General features: G+C 45.4%; 1 protein-coding gene across 2 annotated transcripts in view; it reads left to right on the top strand.

Moving 5' to 3' along the window:
- Positions 1–26433, top strand: part of GPM6B (glycoprotein M6B) — a 191065-nt gene that overhangs the window by 17534 nt on the left and 147098 nt on the right. The window contains exon 2 of one of the 2 annotated variants that reach the window (XM_082375835.1): positions 6817–6932. In XM_082375835.1, coding sequence (XP_082231961.1) covers positions 6817–6932 — 116 coding nt within the window. Of the gene's footprint in view, positions 1–6816; positions 6933–24019; positions 24298–26433 lie in introns of those variants that run through there. The other variant, XM_082375839.1, reaches the window with a different exon arrangement.

Here is a 26433-nt window from a genome sequence, read left to right as displayed (position 1 = left end):
CAGGACACCTCGTTACACCGTCTCATTGGATGCGACTATGCCCTAGTCCCCCACAGCCTGGCCGGGCTCCACGGGCTTTCTGTGTTTTCTTATCTTCTGTGGACCTATTTCAGCACCCAGGACAGCCTCAACACATGTTCCCTGAATAAAGGAAAGGATGAGTTTTCAAGGGCCCATGTCACAAAAGGAGGCAAATGCCTGTGATAGAAATGAAGCCATTATGTACTTTGGTTCTAGAAACGTAGTGATAAACCAATCTCTTTGCACGGATACATGACTGTATACTATATATTTAAATGTGTTCATGCATACGTAGAACCAGTAATTCTCTTGGTAATACAAAATGTTGAGAAGAGCAAGAAGTTGAGGTCGGGACTTCCCTGGTGGTGCAGTGGTTGAGACTCCGCGTTCCCAATGCGGGGGGCCCGGGTTTGGTCCCTGGTCAGGGAACTAGATCCCACATGCATGCCTCAACTAAGAGTTCACATGCCACAATTAAGGAGCCGGCGAGCCGCAACTAAGGAGCCCGCCTGCTGCAGCTAAGACCCGGCGCAACCAAATAATAAATAAATAAATAAATAAAAAGAAGTTGAGGTCGCTGAGCCTGATACTGATCATGCCAAGGTTTTATATCTCAATAGAACTGGAGTCTACTGAGAAGAGCAGGGGCTTTTTCAATCTGGTCCTCCAAAATCCTCTACCAGAAATCGAGTTCAGTGGTTCTCAGTTGTCTGGTGATTCTATAGCAATGGGAAATCTAATAAATACTGATGTCTGTGAAGCAGCCCCAGAGGTTCGGATTTCATTAATCTATGGTAGGGCTTGGGCATCTGTACTGTTTAAAAAGCTCCCCAGAGGATTCTAATATGCAGCCAGGCTGAGAACCGCTGCTCTGAAGTGTCTGGGGTTGAGGGGACGGATCTGACTAATTAAACCTCAAGGCTGAACACACGGGGCTTCCTGGACATCCGCATGGAGTCTCTTGCTCTCGCCCACGTTCTCACTCTCTTGTTCCCTTGCTCTCTCACTCTTTGTTTTATTTATCCAATAAATTGCTTTGGAGTGACTCTGCTGCTTTTCAGCCAGCTGGGTAAGAACTCAGATCCTGACGGTTCACATTGAAGCATCCTGAGATCTTTAAAACCCAGGCCATCGTGGGGTGAATCACGGACTGTGAAAGGAGGGGACAAGCCATTGGGTCCCCTTTCCTACTTCAGCTTGTGTTATGCGGGTGACCTCATTGATGGGAGGGGACGGAAGCAACCTGGAGAAAACACTCCCATACCGGGATTTGCCAAACCTTCGTAAAGTTTCACTCTCGGAATCGGGTATGGACCCAGTGCAATAGCATCTGACTCCCACGTGATGGATGCCACAGAGCCAATAACCATCCGAAGATGCTCTGAACCAGGCAGTTCCTGCTTTTTTATTACGAGTCCCAGGATCCTAAAGAGCTGTGACTCTTGGACTGAGGTGTCTCGGTGTCAGTGACACGAAAGCGCTCTTTACATAAGATCATCCTTGCATGAGGTGAGTCAATCGAGGTACTTTTTCAAAAGGCAACCTCTGATTGTAAGTCCCCGGATGGCTGGGTTCCTGTTTCCTGACCCTCACTGCCTTTCACAGAGAGATGGCCATCTGGCTGATGCTCAGTGAGTATAGAAGAGATGCCCTCCAGCTCCTCAGTATTTCAAGAAGCCACTGAAGCCCCCTGATTGGCTTCTTTGCAGCATCAGAAATCGTTAATCTAGAGACAGACAAGCCCTGAGGTTTCTTCCACTGACCTTCTTAGAGCTGTAAGGTATGACACACAGGAGCACAAGAGACAAGACTGAAATAACATGGGCGCCTCCCTGGCCAGGAGTCCCAGCGTCCCCACACCGATCATCTCCCTGACAACCAGCACGTCCGCCTGATTCTGATGCATATTACTTTGAAAGCTCTGAGCTCGACAATTCTCCTGGAGCTGCGTTATCCCGGGAGCTGATTCAACTGTTACTCCACTCGACTTTGATTGCTACAATCAGGGTCTCAACCATCATGAGGATGAAAAGAAGTAAAAAGCCAGTCAGATCATGATACTTTTCAGAAAACATCAAATAGAAAAATTGTGCCATGCCTTTTATCTCAGCGTCTTGGGCCCATTTTTTTCCCCTGTTATTTCTTTTGTCATTGTTACATCGTATAACCAAGACTTTTATGCTAAAAAAAAAAAAAAAAAAAAGTTCTAAGAGAATGCTGTTTCCACTCTATGAAAATGGAAGAAGCTAATTGTAAGGCTTCTGCTGGAAGGAAGCCCTATTTCTATTTTCATTGGAAGGCTCTCAAAGCAAGATAATGAGGATTTCTCAGGGCCATGATGTTCCTTTCCCCCTCTTGCCCTGTGTAAAATCAGCAGATTCTCACACAGATACATTTCATACATTTCATGTAATTTCATGAAATAGATACATTTCATGGAAGCTTTTGCTACAGCATCATTTCTTGCTAATTTTGAAACATGCCATTCCCCCGAGAGATAACACAGATAACACGGCTGTTAATAACACCGGATGGCGGGACTCAAAGCCCCGTGAGCCAGCGCTAAACCACAAAGAGTGCCAGGGGAGGCTCCTTGATATCCACACTCATTTCTGAATTTGATATTGCACCAGCTTTATGGCTCCCAGTTTCTGTTTTTGAGTTGGATTTTGGTTTTCATCGTCTGCCAGAAATGAAGCCAGCATTTTTGCAGGGTAGGAGTCTGTAGCGTTTTAGGAAACTCTGACCTGATGAGTGTTAGGAAAACTGTCAGACAGAGCAACGCATTGGTTTCCTTCTGTCTGATACTGAATTTAATTCTGAGATTTTAGACTATTGAATCAGCCTAAGTTAAACAGAGCCCTATATAGATTTGCAGACATTGCTAATTGTGATAATAATAATAACATTTCTCAAACATCCCTTCATTATGAACTAGGCATTCATATGTGCAAAAATCCGCCATCTACAGTTCTAAGTAGATGCAAATTTTCCAAACCTCACTTGGCCAAATTTTACAAAACGAAAAGAAGAAAAGACAAAAGAAAGAAAAGATGAAAAGGAACCAAACCAATAATTCGGGCCTTTCTCCCTTTTGCTATTCTTTGAGTTCTGTGACTGTCATGTGGGAAGGATAGAGAATTAAAAAAAAAAAAAAAAGACACAAATGGAAAGCAGAGGCACAGGAAGGGAAGAGGCAGAAAGGAAGAGCCAAGTAGTGAGGCGACAGAAGCAGCGGCCCCCGGGCCTGCTGTTCCCCTCGTCTGCCAGCAGCCCTGCCAGCCGTGGCCACACGCAACCATATGAGATGCTTTGAGCTGACCCAGCGGCATTGCCCCCTCGTCCGGGCCATAATGTAATTCAGTTTAACAAACACTTACAGATGTCCTCCTTTGTGTATAAGGAACGACAGCCTCAGGCCTTAGGAACTTGCAGGGAGATGGGGAGACAAGTGTTAACAGAGAAAACAGTCCGAGGAAGCAGAGAGTTAAGTCCAGAGTTGTGTGGGAGGCCAGGATACTGTGGAGGCAGTTAAGGTTAGGGTTAGAGCAAGGCCGTGTATGTAGGCTGATGGGGGTCTGGGGAGGATGTAGGAGAGAGGTGGGACTTGACCGAACTTGAGGGTTGGGTGGCAGGGATGTGTGCAGACAGGGAAGAAGGGGAAGGGCCTTCTAGATCCATCTTTCTCCTGACACTGCTCTGTTATATGGCAAGGGTCTTTGGGGGACAGCATCTGCACTTTTCTTCAGATGCTCAGCTATCATTTTAAATCAACCTTCATACATGTGTCATTAGTAAAAAAAAAAAAATCGGCACTTTTCTTGAGAAAGGACCATTTGTCCAACACATGGAACCTTCCTATTTCCTGTCAATGTGGGGCTAATTTCCTGACACATTTTATTATTTTTTTCCAGTAAGAACTTATTCTGCAGTAGATTTCACCAGGCGCAGTTGATGGACTCATGCTCCCATTTGGGGTATTACGTTGTTGTTTGCAAGATGATCCTGCTGAAATGTGGAGGATTTATTACTTCTTTTTGCCATTCCTCCGTTTCTGGAGAGCTATGTTTAGGTAGGAAGGCTAAGGGGGCACAGGAGGGAGAAAATAAATTCTCATTTGTGGTGTTGCTTCCGTTTCACTCACTGTAAGAATCAGACCCTCCTAATCAGACAGACAAACAGGTCAGACAGGTCTTCTTCTGCTCTGGGACTCCATTTTAAAATGCTGCTTAATGTCTGGATTTAACACACACACGCACACACACGTGTGCATGCACACCAGAAATTTATGGTTGAAAGAAAACCAAAAGCAAATTTCTAAATGCTGTAGCTTCTTTTACGTGTAGACTAAAAAACGTGTATGAGTGAAGACAACCCACAGAATAGGAGGGAAATAATAATAGACGTAGGACGTGACATCATAGACATCATAGGATGTGAATAGATATTTCTTCAAAGAAGATAGACAAATGGCTAATAAATAATGAAAGATGTTCAACACCATTAACCGTGAGGGAAATGCAAACCAAAATCACAATCAGGTACTACTTCGCACCTACTAGGATGGCTGTAATATAAAAGACAGACAGTAACAAGTGTTGGTGAAGATGGGGAGAAAATGGAACCCTCATACGCTGCCGGTGGGAATGGAAAATTGTGCAGCTGCTTTGGAAAATAGTCTGGCAGTTCCTCAAGAAGTTAAACAAAGAGTTACCATACCACCCAGCAATTCTACTCCTGGATATCTACCCAAGAGAAATGCAGACATAACGTCTGCACAGAAACTTATACATGGATGTTTGGATGTTCATAGCAGCATTGCTCATAATAGCCCAAAACTGGAGACAACCCACATGTCCACCAACGGATGAATGGATAAACAAAGCTGATCTCTCTATACACTGAAATATTATTCAGCCATAAAAAGAATAAAATCTGACACATGCTACCACATGGATGAACCTTGAAAACATTATGCTGAGTGAAAGAAGCCAGTCACAAAAGGTCACATACTGTATGATTGAATTTATAAGAAATATCCAGAATAGGTTACTCTCTAGAGACAAAAAGTCCATTAGTGATTGTCTGGGGGATGAGGATTGGGGAGGCTTGAGGGACAATTGGAAGTGACTGCTATTTGGTCTAGGGATTTTTTAGAGGTGATGAAAATGTTATAAAATTGATTGTGGTGATGGTTGTTATTTAAAACCATTGAAACTGTACACTTTAAAAAAGGGGGCACCAGAAAAAACCCAAATCTTTGTCCCACTTTTGCTTTCTGACAGGTGTGAAAAATGAAGGGACGTATATAAAATAGATAACCAACAAGGACCTACTGTATAGCAACAGGGAACTATACTCAGTGTTTTGTAATAACCTATAAGGGAAAAGAATCTGAAAAAGAATAGATATATATGCATAACTGAATCACTGTGCTGTACACCGGAAACTAACACAACATTGTAAATCAACTATACTTCAATTAAAAAAAATGAAGGGACAAAAATCAAATGATGATGACTTAACCACTGCTAGTTTCTAATATGATCCATCAAAACAGTTAAAAATGGCACCCATTTCTTTCCATGAACCAGTACTGTTGGTGTAAACGATCAATGGGGCAAGCATACCTTATAACCCACTTTGTTGCCGAATAATGCTGACAGCCGAGGACGCTGTCTTAGAAAACAAGAATCCCAGGTTGGGAGCGAGTGGTCCCTCACAGCAGTGTCACGAGGCATCGCCTAGAGCCAGAATCATTTTCACAGGCTGAACCCAGGCCGAGTTGTTCAAGAGACAGAGGTGAGACATCACTCTGTTGCAGAGTCTAGATGGAAAAGATTACATTTCTGTGCTCCCCAAACAAGTTCCCGGTTTACACACACACACACGCACACACACACACACACACAAACAATGTACCGCTGATTTCTTAAAATGTGCTTTTTTTTTTTTTTTTTTTTTTTTTAATATTTATTTATTTATTTTGGCTGTGCTGGGTCTTAGCTGCAGCATGTGGGATCTAGTTCCCTGACCAGGGATTGAACTCAGGCCCCCTGCATTGGGAGTGCAGAGTCCCACCCACTGGACCACCAGGGAAGTCCAAAATGTGCTTTTTTTGAAGTGTGTATTACCAAGGACCCATTAATTCCACTTTTGGAAATCCACTCTAAAGAAATAATCTTCAATTTAGACAAAAGCTATATATGTGCACTAAGACGTTTATCACAATATTCCTTAGATTAGTGAAAAATTGCTCCAAATTGGGGAATGGTGAAATAAATCATTCCACTCTCATAAAGCCATTGAAGTAATGATGGTAAAATTGTGGTTTTCAGACTATGATCAGTGAAAAAACCTTTCAAAAGAATGAAGAGTGTCGGGGGCTTCCCTGGTGGCGCAGTGGTTAAGAATCCGCCTGCCATTGCAGGGGACACGGGTTCGGCCCTGGTCCGGGAAGATCCCACATGCTGCGGAGCAACTAAGCCCGTGCGCCACAACTACTGAGCCTGCATGCCGAGAGCCCGTGCTCTGCAACAAGAGAAGCCACTGCAATGAGAAGCCCGCGCACCGCAACGAAGAGTAGCCCCACTCGCCGCAGCTAGAGAAAGCCCGCGCAGCTACAAAGACCCAGCGCAGCCAAAAATAAATAAATTAAAATAAATAAATTAAAATAAATAAATTTAAAAGAAAAAAAATTGGCAGGCCTACATTCCTTTTTGGAGGCTCTGGGGAAGAACATGCTTTGAAGTTCATTCCTTGGTTGTTGTCTGAATTCAGTTCTTGTGGTTTTAGGATGGAGGTTCCCATTCCTCGTTGGCTGTCAGCCGGGAGCCTCTGTCTCAGCGCTGTAAGGCGGCCCGTGTTCATTCTCACCTGGCCCCCACCATCTTCCAGCCAACAATGGCAAGGTGAGTTCTTCTCAGGCCTCCAGTCTCTCCACCTTCCTCTTCTTTCACCAGCCGGAGAAAGCTCTGCTTTTTTTTCTTTTAATTTTCCTTTTATAGTGGAGTATAGTTGATTAACAATGTTGTGTTAGTTTCATGTGTACAGCATCTTGATTCCGTTATACGTATACACGTATCTATTCTTGTTTGGATTCTTTTCCCATGTATATTATTACAGAGCACTGAGTAGAGTTCCCTGCACTACACAGTAGGTCCTTATTGATTATCTATTCTATATACAGTAGTGTGTATCTGTCAATCCCAGTCTCCCAATTTATCCCTCCCCCACCTTCCCCCTTTGGTAACCGTGTTTGTTTTTGAAGTCTGTGAGTCCGTTTCTGTTTTGGAAATAAGTTCATTTGTATCATTTCTTTTAGATTCCACATATAAGTGATACCATATGATATTTGTCTTTCTCTGTCTGACTTACTTCACTCAGTATGATCATCTCTAGATCCATCCATGTTGCTGCAAACGGCATTATTTCACTCTTTTTCATGTCTGAGTAATATTCCATATTATATACATACCGCATCTTCTTTCTCCATTCACCTGTTGATGGACACTTAGGATGCTTCCATGTCTTGGCTATTGTAAACAGCGTTTACAGCTTATGAGAATACAGATTCATGGACCCCACCCCTGACCGGCTGAATCAGAAGCCTATGTTTTAACAAGCCCTCCAGGTGATTCTGATGTACACTACAATGTGAGAAGCACTGTTCTGATTGGAATAAAAAGGCTCCATCGATGGACCACAGCAAAGTCATCCCCTATGTGGCTTTAGTCAGAATGGCTGCCTCACACGGCCCTCATCACGTGTCAGCTCTGTGAGTGTGGGCAAGTCAGTTATGTGCCCAGTGCCCTGGTTTCCTCAACTGATTTCCTCAACTGACTGTGTAATAGGAATGATCTAACAACCCTTACGGCTCACGGGATTGCCTGAGGAATCAACAGGACAGTCCATGTGAAGTGCCCAGAACACTGAAGCGCTTATTCAACGGGACCCTCAGGGAGCCCCCTCACTCGCCTCTGGAACTGCATGGGTTAATAGGATGCATAAGCGTAATAGGACCATAAACACTGGTCCACTGGTTGTCAGGTAACAATTATACATTGACAAGGACTTTGTTAGTTACTGCCTGTGGAAGGCTGAATAATGCCCCTCCCCAATATGTCCACGTCCTAATCCTTGGGAAGCTGTGAATGTTACCTTATATGGCAAAAGGGACTTTGCAGACGTGATTAAATTAATGGTCTTGAGCTGGGAGAGTATCCTGGTGGGCTCAATGTAATCACAAGGGTTCTTATAAAAGGGAGGCAGGAAGATGGGAGAGAGGTGATGTGATATCAGAAGCAGAGGTTGGAGTGATAGACTCTGACGATGGAGGAAGGGGCCACAAGCCAAGAAACTGACAGGCAGCCATGAGAAGCCGAAACAGGCAAGGAAGTGGATTCTCTCCTGGAGCCTCTAGAATGAATGCAGCCTTGCCAACTCCTTGACTTTATCTCAGTGAAACTGATTTCAGACTTCTAAGCTCCAGAACTGTAAGACAATAGATTTGTGTCATTTTAAGCCACTAAGCTTGTGATGATTTGTTACAGCAGCAAGAAGAAACTAGCATACTACCTTACCCAGCCTATCATTCGCAGGCATCAGAATCACCCAGAGCCCCAGGCTTTGCCTCCAAAGTGTCTGATTCATGAGGTCCAGGATGAAGCTGTGAATTTGCAGTTCTAAAAAGCTCCCTGATGAGGCCGATGCTGCTGATTCCAGGTCCACTCTCTGAGTAGCAGTGGCTCAAGAAACTTGTTAAAATCCATATTCCCTGGCAGATAACTTTTGATTCAGGAGGTCAGGAGCCTACCCTTTCACAAGAATCCCCAGCTGATTGTACCGAGTGGCTGCCAGGCTCACTCAGGCACACAGACTTACCCTAAGTGGCCCCGAGAGTGGGAACTCCTGCCTGTCTAGCAGGTCAGGGGCAGAGAAAGACTTTGCGGCCCCCTTGCATGTACTAATTCATCAATTCATCGCATCACTCACTGTCCTGAATCGGTTAACCAGAATGACCATCAGATTGGTCGCTGGGGCCACCAGGGCTTTGCCCACTGGCTACGCAGAGGAGATGTTCACACAGAGCATGGACTGCCTCTCCTCAGGACCACTGGACACACACCATCACTTAGACTCATCCCCCAGAAAAGCAGAAAGGGCTTGGAGGAGTCCACCCATGGCAACGCTACCGCAGGCTCCATCCCAAGGAAGAGCCTGAGAGGGCCGCCCAGCTCTCTCTGAGGTGTCGGCCTGGTTGGCATGGAGGGAGTGTGGCAGGAGACTGGGAAACTTGCCAAGCGAAGCATGTCATCAGCCTGGGGCTGGTGGGAGTCAGAGGAGCAAATGGAAGTACAAAAAAAAAAATTGAGGAGGTGGAGGAATAAGAAAAGGAAAATCAGAAAAAGACAGATTGAGAACAGTCAGTGATAATGAGTAAGATGTGGGAGCAGCAAGGCAGACAACTGCCATGTGGTCCGAGCCAAGGACAGGGTGGGCGTGGGAGAGCTGGTCTGCGCAGCCAGTGGCTTCTGTCAAAGCCACCAGGCTGCATCAGGGCGCTCATCCCCCATCTCAAACGCCCCTTTCTACATGCAAGGACATGCCTGCTCCCTTCCCCCACTGTGGGCAGCCGTAAGCTGCTGGATGGTTTGACCTAGAAGAGAGACAAAGCTCTCCAAAAGAAAATTGCAATTAATGCTGGCTTTAGAACTTCGCTCTAGAAATAAATCGCTGCTACTTGTGATAAAAGCTTAACGAAATGAGACAACCAAGAGAAACACCATTGGATGCTACCGAAAGGGAAGAGTTGTCGATATACGTATAAGTACATACACTTGTACCCATCCCTACATAATCTCCACGTACACGGAGCAGAAGTGGGAGGGCGCCGTCCAGCAGGAAGGTGTCCTTGGGCCACACAAGCACACCCACACACACAAACTAAAGTGCACCAATAAACAAAGCCTTCTGAAGATGCCAGGCATAAGGAGTGAAGATGAGGCAGGATTCACCTGCACTGGGTCCGCCCAGCGCCACTCCGGCTGCCGTGGAGATGTAGTCAGTGTTTATGGAGCACTTACGGAAAGCAAGGCTGTGCACCGCGCTCTCTAAGTGCGTTAACTCACTGCGTCTTCACAACAAATCTTCCAGGAGAGGCGTGATTCCCCTCCCATTCTGCAGGGGAGGAAGGCCACTCAAAGTGGGTCAAGTCACTCATCTGAAGTCTCCGCAGCTTCTATGAACTGGATTTGTACCCAAGTCTACTTGACTTCAAACCCATGCTGTTGGCTGAATCACCGGGTCTCACCTCTCAGCTGTGCATATTTTTCACCGGCACCCTGTCACCACTTGCCCTTCTTACTAAGGTGTGACATTTAACTTCTCCAAGGAGGGAGCCAGGCTCCACTGGACCAGCAGGGAGGTGAGGCAATGCAACAGGCACCAGGAATAGGTGGGGAGATGCATCCCCAAGGACCTGGCCCCAAAGACAGACCCGGGGAGGCAAAGAAACCCTGTGCACAGCTGCTGTGGAGGGGAAAAGGAGCCTGGCTTTTTAAAACGGCCAATCTGCTCCCACCACCCACAGAAGACTCCTTAAGAAAGTGGATACCAAATGCAGAGAGAGGATTAATCGTACCTCAGCAGCCGCACGCCTACATATTTTTTTCCTGGTCCTTTGCTGTGGCACAAAGACATACACACTGAAAGGTCGATTAGCAAATTGGCTCCTAGATGGCATTTTGCTGGATAGGTTTAAATCACAAAACCACTGTTTTCAAAGGCCAGCATGGCAGGCAAACACAGGGAACTATGAGGGGTAATGGGCATGCTATTCAGTGGTGAAAAATAATGCATTGCTGTCTAATTGCTTCAGAATCAGTCATTGGACTATACAAAGAAAAAAATTAACTGAGCTAAAATTCCCTTTCGGGGAGGTAATTATGATTATTCTAAAGCCATCATTATTCATTTTACATATTGGGAAAGTGCTCCCCAAATATGACCTGTTTGGAGATAAAGAGAGACTTCAATGTAATTCTCCTAAAGGATTTTGATTCTTTATCTCAAATTCAGTGGCATTTTAAGAAATCAAAAGAAATGTAGCAGTTTTTAGAATTCGAATTAAGGTTTTTGATTGCCTTGTTAAAAAAAAACACATTACGTAGGTGGAGTGATATGCTAATATTTTAGCCTTGTGTGTGCTCTGCTTTTATTTGTGACCCACAAAGCACAAAGGATATTTTTCAACTCCTGACTAGACAAAGAAGGGACAAAGGCTGGAGAGAAGTCCGGTTTGGGACAGATCTGATGGCAGAGAGAAGGCAGAATATCTACCTCCTAGTTTGCTTCTGCCTTTGACAAGGAGCAAAAATTGAAAAGAAAGAACAAAATGTAAAGCAGATACCACTGTGAAAAGGGAGACTGAGGGTAAATTGAATGTGAAAAAGAGAAGAATACCAAGCAGCTGACATTGAAATTCTCCTCCCAACCCTTCAAGGAGCGGATCGTCTTCCATTTGCAGATTGAGAAACGGAGGCTCAGCTAATAAAGGCCCAAGGTGAGGTTTGATCCCAGGTCCGTCTGCTCTTTATATTTCTTCATTCATTCATTCCTTCATTCATTCAACAAACATCAGTGAAGTATTGAGGACACAGAGAAGAGGCGGAAGCGTCCAGCTGGTCTTTAGAGCATCTGCAGGTGAGCTGGGAATGAACACCTCCTGTTCCTTTATCATGAGTCCTGATCTCGGAGCCTGTCAGTTTACGTCCCTGGTCTCTTCAGGGCTTTGTAGATATAATCACAGACCCTTTGGGTCACGTGAAGATGCACCAGAAGATGAAACTGGATTGAAGCAGGAGCCTCCATCCTGAATAAAGAGAGAGAGAGAGAGAGTGACTGGACCAATCATGACAAAAACAAGAAAAATATAAGCCTGGTGGCAGTGCTTTATCTTAAACCACGTGTTTTCAAATACTTTCTGATGAGCCTCCTCAGAATTCCACAAGGTTGGGGCTTCCCTGGTGGTCCAGTGGTTCAGACTCCACGCCCCCAATGCAGGGGGCCCGGGTTCGATCCCTGGTCAGGGAACTAGATCCCACACGCATGCCACACTTAAGAGCCCACATGCCGCAAGGAAGATCCTGCACTCGGCAACGAAGATCCTGCGTGCTGCAACTAAGACCCAGCACAGCCAAATAAATAAATAAATATTAAAAAAAAAAAAAAGAATTCCACACAAGGTAGCATGGGCCAGTAGTATTCTTATCTGCCTCTCAAGCATGAGGAAACAGTTTCAAAGGAGTTAGGTCATTTGTTCCAAAGGAAACAGCAGGTCGCCTAGTTACTGCGTCACACTTCTGCCCGGATGCTTATAGTGGTAGGTGGAACAGGAAATTGCCAGAGTCATCATGTGCTCCAGTCAACAAGTTCTGGTTCTAATCATCCACAAGTCTTATATGCATGGCTGAGGTGCTCCAGCAGTCCCGGTCTCCATGATCTCTTCTGCAAAAATGTGCTAATGCTTACCCTGCCTACCTCTATTTCATGAATCCATTGGGGGAATATTTGGCAACATGGACAGTGCATCTACAAATGTAGAGTTACACTTAGTATGATGATCTCTAGGCCCATCCATGTTGTGCAAATGGCATTATTCTTTTTTATGCCTGAGTAGTATTCCATTGTATATATATACCACATCTTCTTTATCCATTCACCTGTGGATGGACATTTAGGTTGCTTCCATTTCTTGTAAATATAGTGCTGCAATGAATGTTGGGGTGCATTATCCTTTCGAATTATGGTTTTCTCTGGATATACGCCCAGGAGTGGGATTCCTGGGTCATATGGTAGCTCTATGTTTCGTTTTTTAAGGAACTTCCATACTCTTCTCCATAGTGGCTGTATCAATTTACATTCCCACCAACAGTGCAGGAGGGTTCCCTTTTCTCCACACCCTCTCCAGCATTTATTGTTTGTAGACTTTTTGAAGATGGCCATTCTGACCAGTGGGAGCTGATACCTCATTGTAGTTTTGATTTGCATTTCTCTAATAATTAGCGATGTTGACCATCTTTTCATGTGCCTGTTGCCCATGTGTATGTCTTTGGAGAAATGTCTATTTAGCTCTTCTGTCCACTTTTTGATTGGGTTGTTTGTTTTTTTGATATTGAGCTCCATGAGCTGTTTGAATATTTTGGAGATTAATCTCTTGTCGGTTGCATCGTTTGCAAACATTTTCTCCAGTTTCTATAATTAGGATCTCTGATCATTTTAAAAGAAATGGTCACAGGGAGCCAGCATGTATCAAGGCACAGTAGTTACTGCCCCCCCCCCGCCACCGCTTTCCCCACCACTTCCAACTTCATTGCTTTCCTGGATAAAGTTTCTAGATGGGAGAATAGGGACATGTTCCACACCGTCTTTGGATTTCTGGAAAAGCTGAAGCAGAGGGCTAGCCGTTCCCAGGAGAGGAGAGAAGGAGAGCCCTGAAACCGTACTGTTTGGGCTCATGAGAGGAGCAGGAACAGTTGCACTGTGGGTGCTCCTTGACCTCGATTTCAGTGTAGCACGAGATCTGGTTCCTTCCCCCGGAGGCAGTTTCTGGTCGTTGAAATATGCAGGGGTTGCAGAATTGCTACATCTGCTTCTCCTTCTGGGATTTTTTAAAAAATAAATCTATTTATTTATTTTTGGCTGCATTGGGTCTTTGTTGCTGCACGCAGGCTTTTCTCTAGTTGCAGCGAGAGGGGGCTGCTCTTGGTTGCGGTGCGCAGGCTTCTCATTGTGGTGGCTTCTCTTGTTGCAGAGCACAGGCTCTAGGCGCGTGGGCTCAGTAGTTGTGGCACATGGGCTCAGTAGTTGTGGCTCGTGGGCTCTAGAGCGGAGGCTCAGTAGTTGTGGCGCACGGGCTTAGTTGCTCTGCAGTATGTGGGATCTTCCCAGATCAGGGCTCGAACCCGTGTCCCCTGCATTGGCAGGTGGATTCTTAACCACTGTGCCACAAGGGAAGTCCTCTTTCTGGGATTTAAATGGGCCTTGTTCACATTGCATTTTGGAAATCACCCTATTAACAGGTGTCTGCCCCAGCTGAACAGCTGACTCAACCTAGAACTTTGTGTGTGCAAAACTCATGATGGCCTTTTTCCACAACAGAACTTGTTATTTCCTTGTGGGCAACGTAGAGAAATGTGTGCTGGGTGTCAACACAATCAAGGACTACCCTGTTGGCTGAAAACAGTCATGCTCAGAGAATGCTGATCAATGAGTTGAGGTCAACCTGAAGGAAGAAAGAGTGCCAGAATCAGTATTTTTATCCCCAAGATGGAGGAAATTGAGAAAGAGTGTTCACCAAAACTAGTTGGGGTAGCTAATATATTAGGTAGAAGAATCAAAACTCAGAACGATACATATAAGAGGTCATAATATTTTTTATGCAAAGAAGAATTTTAAAGATCCTCAGGATCAAAATTATATAAGTTCAAATGGAGAAGATATTCATTCATTTAATAAAAATTTGAGCATCTGATACGTTCTGTGCATGGAGGTTAAGCGGTGATCAAGATAAACAAGGTTCCTGGCCACCTGGAGTATCCAAGCTACAGGGTAAAACTGAAAATAAGAAATAAACATAATCATGACAAGATAATTTTAAGTACCAACAAAGGAGACTGAGAAGTTGCATGCAGTGAAGGAGAAAGAAAACCAGAAATGTGCAGCTTCATGGAAACTGAGATAAGAACATGTTTCCAGAAGAATGGAGGCATCCACTGGAAGAGTCCCATCTAGCCACATGGCAATGATTTGTGTCCTTGACAAGAACAGTTTCAGCAGGATGATGGGGACACAAGGCTTATCAGAGCAGGCTTCAGACAGTGAGAAGTGAGGAAGCACAGGCAGGTATGGACGGCTCTCCCAAGAGGTCTTGCTAAGAAGGGGAGCAAGAAAATAAGGCAGTGGCTAGAACATGTGTGTGAACCAGCGGGAATGATCTGGGTCAAAGGGAGATATTGATGATGCAGGAGAGACATTGTTGGAATAGTGTCCTGGGAAGGAGGAGATGGGACATGAATTTTAAAACTTTATGTTCAGAAGACTTTCAGACTTTAGTTAGCCGTAAGTTCAAAGTCTCCCAAGGTTCCTCAAAAAGTTTTTCATTCATTAATCAGCACATTTAATTTACTCCCGCTGTAGTCATGGCCCAACAGAGGAGAAAAATATATTCATATAATCCGGAGTAAATTGCAACTGTAGTAGGTCCTAGGAAGGGCAGGTGGATGGTGCCATGAGACTGTCATTTGGGGCATTTGACCGATTGGGGGAGATCAGAGAGGGCTTCCTTGAGGAAGTGATGCTCAGGTTTTAAGCCAAATGGTGAGTGGGCTGTAGCCAGGCAAAGAGGCTGCGGGAACAGCATGTGCAAAGGCCCTGCATTGGGAGGGAGGGCCTGTGAGAGCAGTGAGGCTGGAGAGGGAGAATGGGGGCATGCAGTGGGAGATTAGGCTGGGCCTAGACAGGGCCTCAGAGGCCACGTCAAGGAAGTCTTAAAAACTAGATTTTTTAAGATACCACTTCATTCCCACTAGGACAGTTATAATTTTTAAAAATTCAATTAAATTTTAAAAAGTTTTAATGGAAAATAAGTATTGCTATGGGAGACACTATTGTGGTTCCTCAGAAAGTTAAACATGGAATTCCCACATGACCCAGCAATTCTACTTGGTATACACACCCAAAAGAATTTAAAGCAAGGACTAGAGCAGATACTTGTACACCAGTGTTTATAGCAAGATTATTCACAATAGCCAAAGGGTGGAAACAACTCAAATGACGGATGGATGAATGGATAAACAAATTGTGGTCTATCCAGACAATGGATATTTTTGGATATTCTATCTCTACAGTGGATATTCTATTCATACAATAGAATATTAATCAGCTATTTAAAAAAGGAATGAAATACTGGAACGTGCTACAACCTCATGCTGAGAGAAAGAAGCCAAGGTACAAAGGCCACCTACTGTATGATTCCATTTATAATGAAATGTTCAGAATAGACAAATCCATAGAGACAGAAAGTAGATGAGTGGTTACCTAGGGGGATGGGGAGTGACTGCATAATGAGTGCAGAGTTTCCCTTTGGGCTGGGGAAGATGTTTTGGAACTAGATAGTGATATTTGCACCACATTGTTAATGTACTAAATACCAGTGAACTGTCCACTTTAAAATGGTTAATTTGATGTTGTGTGTATTTTACCTCAACAAACAAACCAAAAATGCCTATTGCTTAGAATGTTTTCAACTCAAGAGAAGAAAGAGTTCCAACCTAAGCAGCTGGAGATTTACATCTTACTCAGAGCCCACTACTTGAAGAGGAACTTTGCAAAACTAGAGAATGTCACCCATAGGACAACCAGGATGCTGAGAGATTCTTCAAACTTTCATGAAGAACAGTCAAAGGAGCGGGACCCAACTCGGAATAAAAGGAGCCTCCCTCACGGATAGGCGATGGAGGTTGAGAGGCACACAGTAACTTGGAGTGGAAAACATTTTAACAATCACATTTGTTGAGAAATAACAGTAGTGAGCTTCCTGTTCCGAGAAGTATTGAAATATACCTGAAGGGCTGACAGCCACAGTTGGGACACAAGGGATTCCTGAATGTGGATGACTAGACTGACGGACTTATAAAATTCCCTTTAACTCAGAGATTCTATGGCACATTTACAAGAATCAGTCGGGAGGAGAGAGAGGAAAATTCTAGCCCAAGGCAACATTATGTTTTCCAAGAGGCTACCCAAAATGTTGTTAGCAGGCAAATGGGAAGTGTGGGATGGTTAAGAGAAATCCTTGTCAGCTAATGAAAATGATGGGCTAATTAAACGATTTTGAGCTGGGTACGTTGTTGCATTTTAAATTTCGTCTGCAGAAGCAAGGACATGCCATCAGATTAGCTATATTCTTCGGTGTTCGCTGATGCCACCCTGTGAACTCTGATCTGGATTCATATATGTGGGGAACTCAGCCACAGTCCGAAAGCAGAGTGTCCTGTGAAAGACAGAGGTGGACATGACCCAGGTTTATGGATTGAAATGCTCAGTACAAGCCAAAGGAAAACTACCTGCCTTTCGCTCTGCCTCATAAAAAGACAGAAGGAAGTGTCCTGTGTATTAAAGGCAGGATCTGCTTTCAGCTAAGCTTTGAAATCCAGGGCCCCCTGGGATGCTGCTATTTTCTCTTTTACCTGCATCCTCCTCACGTTCAGCTGCGACTCCGTAAGACACATGGCGGGATGTAGCCATTTCCCCCATTCTCTAAGCCACAGCTGAACTGGAGACTGATTCTGAAAGAAGGCCCCAGAATGGAGCCCTGCTGAGGTCTTGCACTTGTTCCTCGTAGCCCAGACCAGCAATCTGACAATCCAGGAACATTTTCTCTGGATGGTAACGAGGTGGAGGGGGCGGATTTGCCATGTACTCAGTGTGCGACCTGGGACACGTGACCTAGTATCTCTAAGACCCCGTTTCTTCATCAAAGGAAAAGTGAGGAAAGGTCAGGATGCCATAGATAACCAGGAAAGTGTGAGAGGGAATGTCGGGGCCTTGCCCTAGGTGCTCAGGAAGAGGACCTCGGGAGAGGACCAGGGGCACAGAGAGCTGGGACCCCTCCATCTGTCACCTGCAGGTGACCAGAAGACCCACTCGAAGAGTCACACAGGCTCTGTTTTCTCCCACCCTGGGGGTGATTAGCCCCTTAAAAATCAGGCAGGCAAAAATCACATCTTCTCTTCCATCCCAGAGTTGAGTGTGGTAAAATGTAGGGGGAGGGGAAGGCAAAGTTGAGCATCTTGGGAGTGCTTTAATCTTTATCTCAGCTTTGTCTCCAAGATCCGGGCAGCTCTTCCTTGTGGGTCTTCCTCGCGGGCTGCAAAAGGTCCCCCAGCCCCGCCCCTGCTGCCCCCAGGCTGGGCGCTGAGGGTCCCTGCCTTTAGAGTGCTATGCTTTTCACTGTACTTCTTGTCGCCCTTCTTCCATTCAACCTGCCTGCTCTCAGGATGGCTGATCACATATAGGGCAGTCAGAAAACCATCTAGAGTCGCACTCAAGGTTCTGAGTGATCTTTAGTCTTTGGGGGCATTTGTAGTCTTAAAAGATGTGCATTTAAGCTCATTTTTTTCCTAATGAAATGATGAACTGTCCAACTACATAGGAAAGTTAATTTTTGTTAATTTCCTGTTGCTTCTTGCTACATTGGGCTACATTTGCTTACTACTCAAGGCCACCTGACCCCCATCCCTCACCAATTAGTAAATAAACATCCAAATAAAACAGTGTAATAGAAGAATGGAAATCAGTAACCTCCCTCCACCCTCTAGCACAAATGTGGAGCCAATTGAGGGCTCCCCTGCCTGCCTAAGAGAAAATAAGGAAAAAATTTGGACCAACACTTCCAATCCCTTTTGGCATTGCAGGATCTCGGAATGCCCTCGCCTTAAAGCTGCTTCCTGGCTACCTCAGGGACCCGTCAGCCTCCCCAGGGTAAAGGGCAGAGATAACAATACTGACTTCACCAGCAACAACGTCTGCATCAATACCTACCATTTATTGAGCCTCCTTTAATCCCTACCACAACTATATGAGGAAGGGACCATGATTATACCCATTTTACACATGGGTATGTCTGGAAATAAGGTCTCAGGAGCCCAGAAATCATAGAACTAAACACCCAATGGACATAGGTGCTTTACTTAATTATATATCTATATCTATCTATAAATAATACATAACATACCTGTGATAACAATTAAACAGAATAGTAGGGCTTGATGAAAAACAGCCTCACGGCCCTCCTCTCCAAACTGATGGCTTCGCTCCAAGAAGCAATCTCTCTTAACTCTTTCTTGTTTGAGTTCCTCTGGAGATGCTTCCGCAATCTAGACGCAGGGAGGTGAGACAGTTTGGATACTGGTGTGGGCGTTTGGGGTTGTCACTGTGATGGGGAGGGGGCGCTATTGGTATTTAGTGGGCTCAGGATGGGCTGAGAGGCGTGCAAGGCACAGGAGAGCCTTGTACAATGAGGACGTGTCCCCATTTCTTCATCGATTTTTTCGTGTCCTCTGGACATTTATATAGCTGCTTCTAGTTACCAGCACCTAAGAAATAAGTCCATCTGACATATAAACACAAGATACTTTGGGGTGGTTTTAAGAAATGTAGATTTTTTTTTCAGGACTGCAATTGCCATGTCAGTTGAGGGAAGACTGCACTTTGTTTTGCTTGAAACCTTACCGAGTTGTTCGCCATTTTGGAATGTCACGACACTGATGGCAAGACCACCCTTGGTATTTGGATGACCAATACATCTCTGTAGGGCTGGCGTCTTAGCTGTCCCACTCATGGGGATTCTACAACTCAGTTGCTCATTGGATGACTTCATTCCGTCTTCCGGTGCCTGAGTGTTTACACATCGAGAAAACACTATTCATTTTAAATTACTTTCAGTTCTCCTTTATATTATAATTGAGGTGTTGTATTGATCTTTTCTCTCATTTGGATTTCATTTGTGGAGTGCCAAAGGGGCATTATAAATGTTTGTTTATAAATGACAGCAGATCTGATGGGGTTGGGAACAATGGCTCTGATCTTGATAATATGCTTAATTCTCTCTTTCTTGATTTATCAACTTTAGACAATATCTACTGACTCCTTGACATGAATGATGAGGATCTGCGTCACTTACATCATCCCTCCTCACAAATCTCTATTTCTTTTTCCATCAAAGTTTGACTGTATCCTCTGATCCCCACTTGAGCAGCTGAGGATATCAATAGTGCTGCTTTTTCATTCATATTCTCCCATGTCCCGCTTTGTGTCATCTATGCTTTCATTGGCATAGTCAAACATTGTCAAGGTTTGCTAACATTTTCATTTAGTTCTGCAAACAGAACTCAGTCTTTTTTTTTTTTTTTTTGCTTTGTCATAAGGTGACTATAAAAGTTGAAAACCAATTCATGGACTTCCTATTAGTCTGAGAAAGCAGCTGTCTTTCTGAGTGACAGGAGAAAAGGCTAGAAAGGCTAGAAATTATGCCTGATGTGCTGAGAAAGTAACTAGAGAAGCAAGAAGCTGAGAGGAGATTTTAAGAACCAAACATCAAGGAAGATTCTGCCCATTACGGAGATTTTTGCTGGAGAGACAAGCCTCATGAGTAATTATGAAACAGGAAGCAATGATGTGCACATGTGATTAAATGCCCCCAGAAAGATCAGGGCGGACAAAATGTGTCCTTACAGTTTGTAATTAGTTGTACTCCTAGATGAGGCACTGAGGGTCAGTAAGAGCTCAAATTGAATAAAATCAGTTGGAAATATGATTTCATTAATACTCTAAAATTAAATTAATAGGAGACTATCTCTACTGTGGAGTAAGATACAACTATATACTTTTTTCCCCTGATTATAAAAGTAATCTTGCTCTTTGTAGAAGTCTGGGAAAACACAAAAGGGTATTAAAATATAACTAAAAACTCCATTAATCCCAGAGATAGACCCTGTCAATATTTTGGTATATGTTAATATATTGATATATTAGTAAGGGTAGGGCCACTGCTATAACAAATAAGCCCCTGAATACATAATGGTTCAAACATCACAGCAGTTTATTTCTGGTTCACATAAGTGTCCAAGTCAGTTGCGGGCTGTCAGTGTATTGGGGAGGAGTGAGCCTCTGCTCCACAGAGTCATTCAGTCACCCAGGCTGGCAGAGGCAATTCCATCTTCAGCGTGTGGTTTCCGAAGGCACCCTGGGTGTCAATGTCACGTTTCAGCTGAGAGGAGGGGAAAGCATGTAGAAGCACATGCTCTGGAGATTCTGTGGGTAAGGCCTGGAAGTGGTGGACATTACTTCTGACTTCATTGGCTAGAACTCAATCACTTAGCACCTAACTGCTAAGAAGTCTGGGAAACGTAGTCCAGCTGTGTGGCCAGATAGATGATAGATGTTTGGTGAATAAGTAGCAATCTCTACCATAGTGTATTTTCTTGCAGTCTTTTCCAGTACATATATATATATGTACATATGAACATGACTAGGATTATATTGCACATTCAGCTTTTTACTCTGCCTTAAAAATAATAAAACAATCTCTGAGCACTTTCCCACATAATTCTTTGCAAACATGGCTGCATGATAGCTGATCATATACAGCAGGGTTTCTCAACCTCAGCACTATTTTTTTTTAATTTTTATTGGAGTGTAGTTGATTTACAATGTTGTGTTAGTTTCTGCTGTACAGCAAAGTGAATCAGTTATACATATATCCACTCTCTTTTATTTTATTATTTATTTATTTATTTATTTATTTGGCTGCACCAGGTCTTAGTTCTTTAGTTGCGGCACGCGGCATCTAGTTCCCTGACCAGGGATGGAAACTGGGCCCCCTGCATTGGGAGCATGGAGTCTTAACCACTGGAGCACCAGGGAAGCCCCTACCCACTGTTTTTTAGATTCTTTTCCCATATAGGACATTACAGAGTATTGAGTAGAGTTCCCTGTGCTCTGCAGTAGGTCCTTATTAGTTATCTATTTTATATACAGTAGTGGGTATATGTCACTATTTTTTGACATTTGGGGCTGGATCGTTCTTTGTTGTGGCGAGGGCTGTCCTGAGCATTGTAGGATTTTAGCAGCATCCCTGACCTCCACCGACCAGATGCCAGTAGCACTCCCTCCCCAGGTGTGACAACTAAAACTGTCTCCAGACATTGCTAAGTATCTCCTGGGGGGCAAAGTCATCCACAGCTGAGAACCAGGGAGCTAGATCAATGATAATTTATGCAACTGCATACCTTCTATCAAACAGTTGTTGCTTCCTTTCTTGTTTTTATTGTTTGATTTGCTATTACATCTTGCTCTGTGCTGAACATCTTTTTACATTAATTTTGACTGAAACAGTCATTATTTACTCAGGAGAGAGTCCCAGAAGCAGATTATTAGGCCTGAGGCTATGAATATTTTTAAGTCTGTTGATACATCCTGCCAAATATCTTTCCAGAAAGGCTCTACCAATTTACTCGTCCACCTGCAACGTAGTCTTGCTTTATTTTTTAAAGGTTTCTGTTGTATGAGAAAAATGGGTTATTATTTTAAAATAGCATTTCTTAGACTGATAGTCAAATATGTACATTAGCTCTCTTCTGCACCCGGTCAGTAGTAGCCTTGCTAATTTCCCAACTGCTGTTTTGTTTTTCTTAAGGGTTTTAGGGACAACTGCTTGTTGAAATCGGTCCATGACATTTCCAAAGTGAGTAGAAGTTTCTATTAAAATGTGGCTTTCCTTTGACAGTGTGTACACAATGGCTATAACTTGGTTTTTAATCACAGCATCCCATTGTGACTGGCTCCAGTATTTGGACAGCTGTTATTTCTTTTCTTTGGTTTAAAAAAAAAAAAAAAATTCAAGACTTCTAGGGAATGACGGAAAGTGGACCAAAGGGTTTACTTTCATCTCAGTGCACACAGTCTTAGAGTTCTTGCTTCCAGAGTGGCTGAGGGAGGTCATATCTTGCCAAGAGACTATTTCAGATTGTGCGCCCAAGTCCCGTTCTGTTGTTTTCACTGTCTCCTAGGAGCCTCCCAGGATGTAGGAACCAACCAAACCGAACGCTGTTCCCTAAACCAGGACTTAAATGAACTCCTCGTGGCCTTCACCCACTTGCAGGTGATCCCAGTTATTGCAACTGCAGTTGGATTCCTGCAGGCAGGCGCTTTCAGGCCTCGTTCAAATGGATTACTTTTCTGTAACCGGAGGACAAAAAGTTAAACCTGTGAGCTCCCTGCTGTTTTATTACTGCATGAAGATTGGTTAGGAATGAGTGTTCCCTGTGGGATTGTGAAAATGAGCCAGTGATCTGCCTAGCACAAATCTCTGTCCTTTTCTGCAAAATACTATTAGGCTTTCTAGAGCTTTGCCTTGATAAAATCTTTCCTAATCCAATAAATTTCAATAGATGAAATGTTTGCCTCCTGCACCCTTTCTCAGTCCTAAAGCCTCCTTCTTCTGGCTTAAATGTCCCTTAAGTGTACTATCTACTGTTACTGTTTATGTAACCCTCTGTTCAAGTAACACGATGTATTTTTCAGAACAATGAAAAAGCACAACATAAACTATCAGGGGGGAAGGTTGGGCTCAGAAATGTCTCAGAAAGCATTAACCAGAGTAAAACTGCAGGGATCTCACAGCTTTGCTAATACCTTTGGAGACAGGAAAATTCTTGTCTAAGGAGACAGAAGGAATTTAAGACCTGGACACTGTTAAACCATTAATTCACTAACAGGCTCAAGCAGGAGGCCTGAGCCGCAGGAGAAGGGGTGCCTTGGGTGGGTCTGCAGAGTCTCCCGGAGCCTGCCAGGGGTGGGCTTCCAGGGATCGAGCGGGCGGATTACGGACACCACCAAATCTGTCACCACCCCAGATGGGAGAGTGCCGTCTGTGCCCTTCTAAGCCATTTGTTACCCACAAGTCAGTGTTGACGACCTCGGCCGCACATTGGAATCACCTGGGGAGCTTCTGAGGCACGAATGCCTCGGTCCCGCCCGCTGAGGCCCAGATGAAATCGGGTTTCAGAAGCTCCCCAGCTGATTCTAATGTGCAACCAGGGTGGAGACCCACCGAATTAAGTAGCTCCCCGCAGCCCCCGCGTGAACAAAAGGTTCCGGGACTGTGGATTGGGGCAAGGCTGCTCAAACACAGGGGTCCTTGGAGCAGCGCCTCGGGCCTCGGTTTCTTTATCTGCACAATGGGTGATGACTAGGACTGCAAAGGCCCCTCCAGCTGTAATAGTTCTCTTCTGGGACGCGGATCGGCGCCTCCGAGATCCTGGCAGCCCGCTCCCCTCTCTCCCCATCCCCCCGCTGGCTTTTCCGGTTTCCGCGCCCCTTGGCGCTCGCTCGGGGGTCCTAGAGGAAGCCGCGAGCTTCGCCGCCGCCTCGGCGCGCGCGCTGCCCGGTTGGGGCCCCGGCTGCGGGCGCACAAAGCCCCCGGCGCTGACGTCAGGGCCCCTCTCGGCACGGCCGGCCCCCAGTGCAGGCGGAGCCGCGCCGCGCTCCCACCCCGGCCCGGAGCGAGGACCAGCAGCCAGCCCGGCAGCCCAGCGCAGCCCGCCCGCCCGCGCACGTGCCCGCCGGACCTGCAAACTTGTGCCACCGGCTCTGCCCGTCCCCGAGGAGCCTGAGCGCCCGCAGCCCGCGCCTCCCGCCCGTCTCCAGCCATGGGTAAGCCAACGCGCTGGCCCCGCGCCACCGCCACTAACACGGCCACGGCCTCACGCCCCCGCCCCGCGCCCGCTCAGGTGGGGCCTCCTGCGGGCACCTCCGCGACCCGGCCCGGGTGGGAGGGTGGGGTGCGGAGGTGGGAGGGGCGCGGCGCAGGTGTCCCGAACGCCCAGGTGCGCTTCCCAGCCCCATGTCGGGGGCGTCCCCACCCCGGCGGCGCTCGGCGGCGCCCGAGGGCGTGCGGCTCGCCGGAGTGGAAGAGAGGGAGCCCCGGGACAGGGAGCCCAGGGCGCGGACGGAGCGTCCCGGGCTGCGGGCTCCTGCTTTATTTTCAGGGGGTGGGAGAGAGCAGTTTCTTGCCCTTTTCCCGGGACGCCCTCCTGTCGCCCGAGCTCCCAGCTCCGAGTCCGATCCGGTCCCGCCGTGCCGGCGTCCTGTTCGCCTTAAACCCACCTGAAACCAACGCCCAGTTCCCCAACCCTGGGGTCTTCCGAGAGCTCGTTTGGGAACCATGACCCTTGAAACCAGGAAGGTGGGAGGGAGAGGGACAGGATGGGACCGAGGGGTGAGCCTCTTTGTCCCCTGTTTCAACTATCAAAATAATGACCTGGGAGCAGGTGGAGACGCTGTGCCCCGCGGGTTTCGATGCAGTTGGGGGATCGACTACTCAGGGTGAAAAAGCCGAGCTCTGGGGATTGAAAATCTCCCACCTGGCCCGGGGCAGATAACAGGCGGCTGTAGGATTCTGTTTGTACCTCCTGACACCCCCGAAATCCTGCTGTCAGCAACATGTCGTTAAATGGGGACGCTGTATCGCTCGGAAAACTCGTAAAGAGTGCGTTGGAAATCACCCTCATTCCGCTGCACCCCTGGAAATGTGCCTAGGAAAGGGTTCTCTTTCCTTGCTCTGTTATCCTTCTCTAGTGGCAGACAGACTCCAGCCACAAGCGCCACAAAAGCCACAAGGCTGTCAGGAGCCCCTCGGCAGTATTCCTAATGAGGGAGTCAGCGCGTTTAACCATTGTGGCCCCTGGGGAGGGCTCGGGAATTCCTTGCGGAGCCCCCGGCCCCCTACCCCCATCCTACATTCCCTGTGCTATTGATTGTGTAGGTGGTAATTTTGTACCGATTAACATTTCGGTGAGGGTTAGTAAGGAGGGCACATTATTTCGCATTTAAAGGGAAGCTCAAAGAATTTTAGAGTTAAACCTTTTTTTGTTTGTTTGTTTTAAATTTACTAGGTGATCAAAATCTGAAAGGAAATAAGGCCCCCCAAATCCAACAGGACAATTTCTTACCAAAAAGTTAGGGATGAGATAGGATAAGATCCTTCTAGAAAGGGCAGAATTGCATGACCTGTATCTCTGGTTCCTGGTTCTCTTAATGCCCACACTGAGTGGTCACAGCCTGTAAGTATTTGGGCAGTGCTTGGCACAGACATGTTGAAGTTACACAGAAGTGCAGGCTTGAGAAAAGCATTAACTAATTTTCCTGAAATAAAGTTATCTCTGGGTTTTTTTTTGTTGTTGTTGCTGTTTTTTGTTTTGTTTTTTAACGCTAGGCATTCGGATTCGTTCGGGTTAGAAATTGAGCGTCGAATCACCACTTGGGGACCTTCTTGGGAATGGCTTTCACAATACCCTGGTCTTAATTGGGGGAGGGCTTTATTTTTAAGTAGGTGTGGAAGTTCATGTGGTACTCATGAAGCAAATGCCCAAACCAGAGGCCTGTTCTCAAGGAAGTACCTTGTGCCTGAGACAATTGTTGCTTCTACACTTCAGTTACCAATTTATGTTAATTTGTGCATACCTCACTGGTTCTGGCAGTCTCCTTGGCTTTAGTTTTTAGTTTTTACGTTAAAAAAAAAAAAAAAGTTCCCCTCCTGTCAGAAGGGAAACATACTGATTTCCTTTGGTAGGTTCGTAGTAAATACACCACAGGGCCATGAACTGGTTTTATTTTTCCAGATGTATTTAATTACCGAACATACCCTGATGAATGTTGTAATTGAAATGATTTAACGCTGGGAAAACTCTGACCATTTGTCCACTGGCTGGGACTTTGGTTCTTATACAAGTCACTTAATGTGGTGTCAGTTAATTTACTGGTAAAATGGGTGAGGTTTGTGGAAATAAC

The sequence above is a fragment of the Balaenoptera borealis genome (assembly GCF_965194805.1).
Source record: "Balaenoptera borealis genome assembly, chromosome: X".
Lineage (NCBI taxonomy): Eukaryota > Metazoa > Chordata > Mammalia > Artiodactyla > Balaenopteridae > Balaenoptera > Balaenoptera borealis.
Note: the sequence above shows the minus strand (reverse complement) of the source record. Positions and strands in the feature narration are given on the sequence as shown.